This window comes from Pygoscelis adeliae, unplaced genomic scaffold (assembly GCF_000699105.1).
Source record: "Pygoscelis adeliae isolate BGI_AS28 unplaced genomic scaffold, ASM69910v1 Scaffold18, whole genome shotgun sequence".
In the NCBI taxonomy this organism is placed as follows: Eukaryota; Metazoa; Chordata; class Aves; order Sphenisciformes; family Spheniscidae; genus Pygoscelis; species Pygoscelis adeliae.
In genome coordinates, this window is record NW_008825558.1 from 4,892,769 (window position 1) to 4,902,504 (window position 9,736).

Below are 9,736 nucleotides of genomic sequence, written 5' to 3' on the forward strand. Positions count from 1 at the left end.
TCAGCATCTCCTAAGGAGACTCAGCCTCCAGCTGCCTGGATCTCCAAGCATCCCCCTCACAAGCGCCTACATCCCCCGGTACCTCGGGTACCAGGGCCACCCCATGAAGACTGGTGCTTCCCTGCCTGCACCCCTTGGCGGGGCTGACCCAGAGCACACGGCAGACCCCGCTATGGGGAAGGAGCTGGTGGTGTTTGTCCTTCACAGGGGGCAAGGTGACAGATCAGACATGGTCTTCATACCCTTCCAGAACCTCTTGAGGTGCTGTCCCAAACACAGGCTTGAAGTGAAGGCAGGTGAGGGTGCAGATGCTCAGCCCCCCCCCGCTGCAACCTTGCCTTTGTTTGACCGAGGCAGATGCTCCCTTTTTCCCCTTGGTTCTCCCCAAACACTACCCACCTTCACTAGACCGGGCCCCATGAGAAAGGTGGATGGAGAAGACGGTGGGGAAAGGCTCCACCAGGCGATAATGGGGGAAGGACAAGAGTATGCCTTTGAGCAAGACCATCAATAACTGCCCCCCGCCCCATCCCATGACCTTGGAGCATCACAGCCCAGGTCAGAGCCAAGGGTACGCAGGTCAGCGCAGTGGCAGATGGGCAGGGACGTCTCCTCACGCTCCCCGGAATGAAGGCCCTATGAACGGTACCCTTTTCCTCCCTCCACTGCCTTACAGCATTTTGGCTCATTCCTCTCCTGCCCCAGAGATGAAACCAGGCAGTTACAGAGCGGGAGGGAGGCGACAGCAGAGGCTCAACACACACCCCACCGCAGGAAAGACCAGGGCAGGAGCGAGACAGAGCTACCAGGCTGTCCCCGCCAGAGATACGACACCCCACTCTATTGCAACCAAAAACCACATTGCAAGAAAAATACAAAATATAGCACTTTAATTGCAGGAAGATAAAAAAATTACAAAAAAAAGTTTAATAAACCTCAGGCATAAAATAAATAGGCAGCTTAGTAGCACGCACACGTGTGCAGTCCTGGTTTGTGTCAGCTGCAAGGCACAAGCCCCATGCCCGACCAGCTCCCCGGTGCTGGGTGCGCATACAAATCGTGTTAATGAGGATTTACACATGGATGCCGCTGCCTGGTCACGCTTGGGGGAGACCAACACATGCATTTGGGAGGGTGAAGCCAACCTATTCACACTATGCTGCAATCTTTAAAATTAAAGATATTATATATTTATATAAACTCTGCCTCTAGTTAGGAAAAATTAAGATTCCTAAGTTCTTATATTCAACATTTACATATATAATCTCTGCATTGGTTTCCAAGTTTCAAAATACTTTGGCAGATAGACATATAAACCTTATAGCAAAAATAAAGAGGAATTTGAGAAGGTTCTCCTTGGAAGGCATACCCTATCCTCCATCAGCCCGACTGTTTGGGGGGGAAAAAAAAAAAACCAATTTCTGGAAAGAATTTCCTACACTTGAGCATTAAGGCTTTTCCAAGAGCCACCTCCTACCAAATCGCTATTCTCAGCGAGGTCCGAGTTGCAGACGGCTGGGGCAGGTCGTTACAGCTGCTGATTTTCGGTTCTGCTTGACTGGCCGTTAACAAAGGCAACACAAAGCACTCCCAGCCCTGACCTTCCTGCACAGCTCAGACGCTGCCTCCTCCCCCTGCCATTAGCTATAGACAACGGTACCAGGCCTACCCTGCTTGGTACAAAAGTCATTTTTAATCAGTAAAGCGTCTGCGGGACAGACGCTGAGCATCCAACCTACTTTCTCGTGGCAATTTTTACTGCTGTATTTATACAGACTCTGGACTGGAAACAGCAAAGAACAAAAACCAACTTTCCAAAAATGGGAATTTAGGCACTAATGGGACCAAACTGGGTCTAGATCAACCCAAACCACCACGCTATGTCTGCGGAGAGGGAGGCTCAGACGGCAATCTGTTGGTTTTCTCTGAAGAGCGGCCGCTGGTGCGTCGCACAGATGTCCTGGAAGATCCTGTACACCTGGTCATGCTGCGTCTCATCAGCTATGGGGAGCATGGGGCTGCTGCTGCAGGTCTTCCCAGCCTCCTCCACCACCTGCCTGACACACAGCTGCTCCACCTACGCAAAAAGAGAAGTCATGAAGACACTGAATGAAGAGGAACCTCTTTGGGCATCTCCCACTGCTGCCACCCTCCCCCACTAGCCCAGGCAGCAGGGTATGGGGTGGGAGAGACACGGCAGAGCAGTTCTGCCCAACAGACCCAAGTGGCCAGGTCCAGCCAGGCCAACCAGGTCCAACTCCACAAACCACCTTGGCAAAGCACCTCTAGGAGAAAAGGAGCAGTCACAAGAGCTCCTCTCCCAGCAGAGCTATTAGGGAGGTGAGGACAGGCTGGGGGACATCCCAGCACACGCAGAGTGACCCTCTGGTGCAGACACTCAAGGCAAGAAGAGGTGACCAGGTCAGAAAGTTGTGCGGGGAGGCATAGGACCGGTCTCCGAACTTGTAAAATCCCCTCCAGGACCTCACGGACTTAGTGGGTCTCCACTTGCTCAAGGGTGGATGCAACACCCTCCATGCCACGTCCCTACTGCTGCAGCCTTGTTGGCCCAAGGGGGTCCCACACAGGGTGTTTCTGGAACCTGGACCCAATGCGTTGCCCCAAGGCTTTGAGATCCCAGAACTGCTTCAGCTTCTCTAGGGAGAAGTTTCTGGCCAGAGCCATGGGGACTGCCCCTCTCACCCCATCCCCTCCTTCCCCCTCCCAAGGGTTCCCCAGCCCCGCTGCCGTCCACCACGGTTGTTTACCACATCTGTTGGCTGCTCGGCTTGAGGCTGTCCCTTAACTCAACCATTCCAGGGATTTATTCCCCCATTTCCCACAGGAGAGGGCAGAGGACCCAGTGCCAAGAGGCAGGAACAGGAGGAAGAGAACAGATTTCCTAGCGGTTTAGAAAAGCTTTTGCCAGTTGGGAGCTTTGTTTGCAAACATAGTCTACCCAGATCAAGGAGTCTGACAAGCTACAGCCCAAGCACCTCTCAGGAGGCTGCGGATAAGCCAGTATTTGTGCCACAACTGCCACCCGACCAATTTAGGCACCCCAAAGGTCTGTGGCTCCAGGGGTTGAAGCGAGAGCCCTGCTTGCGGGGGAAAAAGGGCAACATGGTCCAGACAAGGAGGGGAGGGGGGTGGAAATTCAGCAGCAGAGGTCCAAAGGGCAGCCCTCCGTACCTGGACAAGGATGAGCTTACACCGCAGGTGCACGGCGTCCGGGAACTCCTCTCCAAAGCACAGCATGACTCTGCTGTCTGGGAAGCGGCCCTGGTTGTTGTAAAACTGCTGCAGCTCTGCAAGGAGAGTTGGAAGCTGCCTGCCACAAGCTGCTAGCCTTTGCTACACAGCTTCAGGACCAAGCACCCTGCCATGGAAGAAAGCTGTGGGCTCAGGAGAAGCCACCTTTTCTGCGCAAAGCCTCCAACCAGGATGAGTTTGCTAGTGACACAAGACACCAGGTTATTCCTTCCTAGATCCGGTACCATCAGCTACTCATCCAGAGCACTTGGGTAACCCATCGGTGATGGACAGTGATGACTCCAGAGTGCTCCAAGGCCAAGGGGCTCCACCCTTTCCACCCCACCAAGTGGATGAAGAGAAAGCGGGAAATGCTCCTACAAACCTCTGAAGAACAAGTTGGTGTCAAATATCTTCACCACCTCATCCCGGTCCAGTTTGTTGGGCCTGTCCTTGTAGAGCATGGTATTCCCGCTCCAGAAGACCCTGCCCTGGCACAGCCTCTTGATGAAGATGCCCTGCTTGTTGCTGTGCAGCAGGACACCCCTCTCCAGGTGCCCAAAGAGCTTCCTGGTGATCTGCTTCTGGCGGTCATTCTGGATGGCGTCGGCCGAGGGGAACTGCACGTGCTCCAGGGCATCTGGGGCGTACAGCTTCTCGCCGTGGCTGGAGGGCTGGCTGAGTGAGATCCGGCAGCCCTCGCTGCACGAGGTAGTGATGTGGCCCACCAGCCTCCCGCTGTAGTAGAAGCTGATCACCATCTGGGAGTAACCTGGGAGGGGACAGGCGCACACACCACCCGTCAGGAGAAGACAAACCCTGCCTGCTCTTCACCGCGATGCCCAAACTCTGCGAGAGTAGCAAATTTCCTGGGAGCAAGTCTCACTCGATGGAGGAGACCTCCTCCTTGCTAGAGGACATCTCCAGCGCTCAGCCTGGTCGCAGCGCGGATCAGCAAGTGAGAGCTCCCAATACTGAACCCCTTCCTCCTGCCTTTGCTCCACACTTCCCTTGCCGCGGGCAGATCTCCCCACACTAAAGGCACGGCCGATCCCAGCATCCCGGGGGCACCCCCCCGTGCCAGGACCGCGGGGCCACAGGACAACAGGCAGGATGCGTCCCTCCTCAGCATGCAAACCCTGCGGATACTCAGGAGGGCACGGGACCTCCCAAACCCAGAGCAAAGCCTCCCCCAAGGCAGGGAGCAGAGTCAGAGCCACCTTCTGCCTCCACACACACGAGGCCGAGCCCCAGCGAGGCTTTTGATGGCCACAGTCCACAACCAAGCAGGGGAGCTGCCTTACCCGAATGATGCTGCTCGTAGCTGGAGTATCCGTTCATCAGGGGCAACGCTGCGGGCAGAGAAAGCCGAGTTGCACCGGCGTGCCCAGCTCCCAAACCCCGATCCCCCGCTCTCCCCCCCAGCCCCTCAGTTCTCTCCCAGGCACACCAGGCTTCCCAGCTCCCCCACAGGAGGTGCCAGCAAATACTCCCAGGTGGATTTAATCTTGTGCAACACACACTCTTGGGTGCCTGCTACCAACCACAGTTGTCATAATTAGTACTTTAAGCATTCTTAATAAGGAAGATGAAATACAACTGTTGTCCATTATCCATTGCCATACAGTAAGTTTTTTTCCGCCCTGGACAAAAAGCTTGGTCCCGTTAAACACTGCACACACCGTCGGCTACTTACCGGGGCTGGGCTGCTGCACCCACCAGTCGGGTATCACGGGGTTTCTGCAGGACTCCTGGGGGGGTGAGGGGCTTCTCTTGATGATCCCCAGGTATTCATCTACACAGGGGGGCTGTGCGAGACCAGACGCCGAGATCAGAGCGGGTTTGATGCCTTGGGCAACCCCTGCCCTTGCCCAGAGACACTTGCAGTGCTCGGAGAGGGTCCAAACGGCAACGCCAACAGGATGCCAATGAACTTTTTTGGTTAGAAAGAGCAAGTTTGGCATTCCCCAGGCCATACACTCAAATAACACCCTCAAGAGCTACTGAGCAGAAGCAGCCCAAGGTGACACAGCCAAGAAGGGGAACAGAGCTGCAAAACAGCCTCCATCCCCCAGCGAAGGTCTCGCCCGCCCAGATGCAAATCGAAAGCGCGAGCCATTCATCAGCAACCATGTCCCGGCGCTGGCTCACGTGAATGAGCTGCAAAACCCGGCGTCACTCGCCAGGCGGATTCCCAAACCTTTGCAGATTGAATTTTAGAAAGGCAACGCTTTATCGGGCAACTGCCCGCCATCCGTCCACCTCCAGCCAAGGCGACCTGCAGCCGCTGTGAGGGCTTACCTCTTTAATGAGGTCATCGATGGCAGAGGAACTGCAGTCCATCTCCGTGACGTCATTCAGGCTGCTCCCGTTGGCAATGCCCGCTTTGCCTGGAAGGAGAGGCCGGGATGCAGCGAGCACACCCACCCCCCCCTGCCACGCCTCATCTCGCTGCTGGGTTTTAGAAACCCTTCACCCCGCGAAAGTTATGAAACCGAGAACCACAGCACAGCGGAGCCGTGTAACAGCACCTCGGAGGGGCTCACAGCCCCCTCCAGCTCCACCCAGAGCTGCTTTTCAAGACCAAAGACCGGTTTGCAACCCATTGCCCCAGCGCACGGTGACCAGCAACAAGGCAAATCAAAAATCCGGCCGGTAGCAGAGACAGAGCTAGAGCAGAAGGTTGGGTTTTTTTTTTTTCTGAGCACCCAAGAGACCGGGGCTGCTGCTGCTTCTCCTTTTTCTGCCAGCCACCCCGAGTGAAGTCGTGCTGCCGGTGGGAACCTGCAGTGCCATTTGCATAGCGGCGGCGTGCCCCCCGTGTGAACACGGCTGGAGGAGACCGAGATGCTAAAGGCAGATTTCCTGACAGCGAGATTTTTTTTCCCCCCCCCGCAAGTTTTTTTACTTTAAAAAAAAAAAGAAAAAGCACACATACGCCTAACCACAAATAGAGATATACTTAGCACGACCTGCGCCGCACCGGACATCACAGCAGCAACTGCTCTCTGCGAAATTACTGCTACTCTAATCACTGCTGGCAAAAGAGAAGGGATTTTTTTGCAGCTCCCTGCCATCTGCCCAGGGCAGGCGTTGGGAGGGCATAGGGTTGGGGCTCAAGTAGCCCCCCCCAAGGGGGGAAGGATTTTGGATTGGCCCCTACAACATCCTCATGGGATTGAAGGTCATGCAATGCTGCAGTTATCCCCTAAGCAGCTGTTTACGGGGGTGGACAAAAAGCTTGTCCTTCCTGCCCGCCTCCCTGCCACCACAGTGACACAGGGGACACCTTCCGCAAAGCGGGACAAGCAAAGCATCACGGCACAAGAGCGGCGTCTGGCCAGGAAGCTCCGCTCAGATGTAGGTCAGCAGCACAAGCCCGTGGTTACCGGCAGGACCGACCTGCACCTGGGGGTCGGTCCCTTATTGGGGCACTCACATTTCTGTTCCTCCTCCGGCACGATCCTGTAGACCTTGTAGGGCTCAGAGATGTCCAGCTGGGACCTGTCCGTCACCTCCTCGAAGTCAGGGCTCTTGTTCAAGGCGCAGCGCAATCGTGTCTTCCAAGTGGCCGGCTCCGCTTTGTCGCCTTCTTTGAACTTGCCTTTGAAAACAGCCCAGGCCTAAAACAAAGCAAGAAAAAAAAAAAATCCTCCAGGTGAGCTCTGCAAATCCCCTCAACCCCTGGGGCAAAGGAGCTGGGGCTGCAGAGAGCATTTTGCTCTCCCCACCCCTCTGCCCCGTGCACCCTTCTCAACCACCCCATGCATATTCAACATTTTGCTCCTAGACTGCGGACACACGCACAGCTGCCGCACGCGGGGACGGGTATCTGGGTGCAGAGCAGCAGCACCTGCCCCAGCGATGCACCTGCGCGCAAGAAGGGCTGCAGCACCCGGGTTTTAAAAAAGCAGAGGTCGAGATCATAGGATGTGGCTTCATCTCTGCGCCTCCCAGGTCAGGAGCTCCTGGGGATGCAAGGAATCACTGCTGAAGCAGTGGTGTTCCTAATGACCTGGTAACACCTCAGTTAAAACAAAAACAAACCAAAAAAAAAAAAATCACAGCAAGCCTCATTTTCCAGCTCCTGACTAATAAGCGAAAGCTGGGTTCTTTTTAAGATCAGAACATCATTCATGATTTTGGTGGGAGAACACATTTTACCACTGAAGGGAGATTGTAAAATACATATAATGGAGACTGCAAAGTATGTATTATTTTTTAAATATACATATTTGTTTATTTTACAGATATTTATATATTTTCAGGTGGCTGAATTCAATGCCATCCTCATAACTCGGGGCTCCCGAACCAGCCGCTAACCAGCTGTCACTGCCCTGAAAGCGAACTCGCTCACCAGTACAGATATTTGGAAGCAGGGGCAGAGGGAAGGAAATTCTTGGGGAAGAGCCTGACCTTTTTTGGTTCGGGATGGAATTTTCCAGTTTTTCCCCAAAACTGGAAATCCCCGCCTTCAGCGAAATCCAAAACTTCCTTTCCTCCTGCAAACTTTTTTTTTTTTCCCCTCGTAAATCCAGCGTTTTATAGCCTGATAAGAAGTTTAGAGCAGGTCAAAAGGAGCACGTCAAGCTCCTTCTCCTGTCAGACCAGGATTCAAACGTGCTGAAAACAAACCTAAACCTGGCACCAGCATTTGGCAAAAAGGAACGAATACCCCCAAAAAGAGCCTGGGAGGCCAATTGTGGGGTGAAGCATCTCCCGCAGGGGTTAGAGATGCAAAACCCACAGGCAGTGTGGACATCTCCCACCAGCAAGGAAAAAAACAAACCAGCATCGCCGAGCCCAGGATCTATGGGGAAGAGGCGTTAACCATCTGTCCCTACCTTGAAAATAGAGGCATCCACCTCCTGGTTGTAGTCCTGCTTCCCAGGGTGTTTCCATGGGATGCGGAACATGGTTTTCTCCTCATTCTCCCAGATGAGCCCAGGGTACAGCTCGCTGTCAATCTGCTCGATCAGCCACTGCCGGAGCCGCCGCCCGCCGTTGCGGTCACACATCCTGGACGGAGCGAGAGGTCCGAGCCCCGTTAGCTCCCCCGGCACTCTCCCACCACAATTGGGGTACAAGGGGTTGTGCCGTGCTCTGGTTTGCCACGGGCCCAGCCGGCAGCGTTTGCCACGGGCACAGCCGGTAGCGGCACTGCCTGCAGAGACAAGCAGCTTTCGGCAGCTCTGCAAGTCCCGCGTGCCAACGTCTGTACACGAAAATGCCCCCCGGGCTTCTTTTAGAATGAAAAAAATCAAGGCAATTCCCTCTGAACTACTACAAATTCTTCCTCCAGCTCTATCAGTCAAAGCTCTGCCCACAGAAAGAGGCTGACTTGGTGCTCTGCTCACTCCTTTTTTTGCTGCAGGATAAGTCACATAAGACGACGACAGGGATTAAAGCGCCCAGCTGTGCTGTCACCTGAGCAAGTGACACTGGGACAGGCCATCCCGGGGCAGAGACCCTTTAGCGTCCGTGGGAGGCGGGAGCCAAGTGCTGCCCCCGGCTGCTCTTGGCACAAGGGTCCGCCCCGGAGGAGGCGGCAGCCCCTCTCGCTGGGCGCTGCCTATTCGGGGAGCAGGCGCTGGTTCCAGGCGGCACCCGGAGTCACCGCAGGGATGGGGGCCGCACAACCAATCCTCTCCAACAGAGGACCGACGCCTGGAAGGAGCGGGGTGAAGTCAAGCCACCCTTGCTGGGGACCTCGGGTCATTTTTAGCCAAAACCACTGGGTGACTTCACGGAACACCCAGGAGAGAGATCCTCCCACCCAGCTGGAAGCAAAGCACCAGCCTCAACCCTCCTGGCATCGCTTGTCACCTCCGTGGCAAGACCTGCAAGGACTTCAGGAGTTGGTGGCCTGGCAGAAGTGACCAGTAGCCCCAGGATCAGCCCTCCAGGCCTTTTGGGCTCACAGCCCTCCTGCGAATTTTACCAGACTGCCTCTCCCTCATTCTTTTTTTATTTAATGCCCCACGGGAAGGCTTTGGGGAGAAGACGAGGATGCTCCCAGCACAGCCTGGGACCTGATGGTCCCTGCTTTGCCACGGGCTCAAAACCAGCTCAGTGCCACCAACTTCTGTCCCTTCTTCCATTGCCCTCCTGCTGCACAGCGGGACATACGGACCTCCCTGGCCATCCGCAGCACAGCCCCTGCTTTTAGGGATGGCGATAGCTAACACCACCAGCCAAAACAACGCCGAGGGCGCAGCTCTGGGTCCCAGCTGCCCCTCCAGAGCTGGATGTCCCCAAAGCACCTGCCGGAGCGTTGCCCCGGAGGGATGGGGTTACACACAGCCTCTCCACGGGCTCCCGCACCGAACGCCTTGCACCTGAGTTACGCCAACACGACCAACCTCAGAAACGCTCACCGAAATGGGACTGACTCTCTTCTAATCCAGCCCATTTTCTAGAAGGCCCGTTCCCGTCGCCGGCAGAGGCCGGAGCTCCGTTTCCCCTCCGCCAAAGGCTGAGCAAG

General features: G+C 55.3%; 1 protein-coding gene across 1 annotated transcript; it reads right to left on the minus strand.

The window, feature by feature from the left end:
* Positions 1 to 1,430: 1,430 nt before the first annotated feature.
* IRF8 (interferon regulatory factor 8) lies at positions 1,431 to 8,270 on the minus strand. Its single transcript, XM_009332320.1, has 8 exons — positions 8,097 to 8,270; positions 6,692 to 6,875; positions 5,554 to 5,642; positions 4,949 to 5,060; positions 4,557 to 4,604; positions 3,638 to 4,024; positions 3,193 to 3,308; positions 1,431 to 2,077 (listed from the first exon to the last, which is right to left on the minus strand). Exons 1-8 carry the CDS (start codon positions 8,268 to 8,270, stop codon positions 1,901 to 1,903), a joined length of 1,287 nt encoding a protein of 428 aa, XP_009330595.1. The 3' UTR covers positions 1,431 to 1,900.
* Between the last annotated feature and the right edge of the window lie 1,466 nt (positions 8,271 to 9,736).

Excerpts from the sequence above, each read along its gene's own strand:
- IRF8 (XM_009332320.1), bottom strand. The coding sequence starts at position 8,270 with ATGTGTGACCGCAACGGCGGGCGGCGGCTCCGGCAGTGGCTGATCGAG. Across the intron at positions 5,643-6,691 it reads GCCGGAGGAGGAACAGAAAT|GCAAAGCGGGCATTGCCAAC; the intron begins GTGAGTGCCCCA and ends CTCTCCTTCCAG. Across the intron at positions 2,078-3,192 it reads GTAAGCTCATCCTTGTCCAG|GTGGAGCAGCTGTGTGTCAG; the intron begins GTACGGAGGGCT and ends CTTTTTGCGTAG.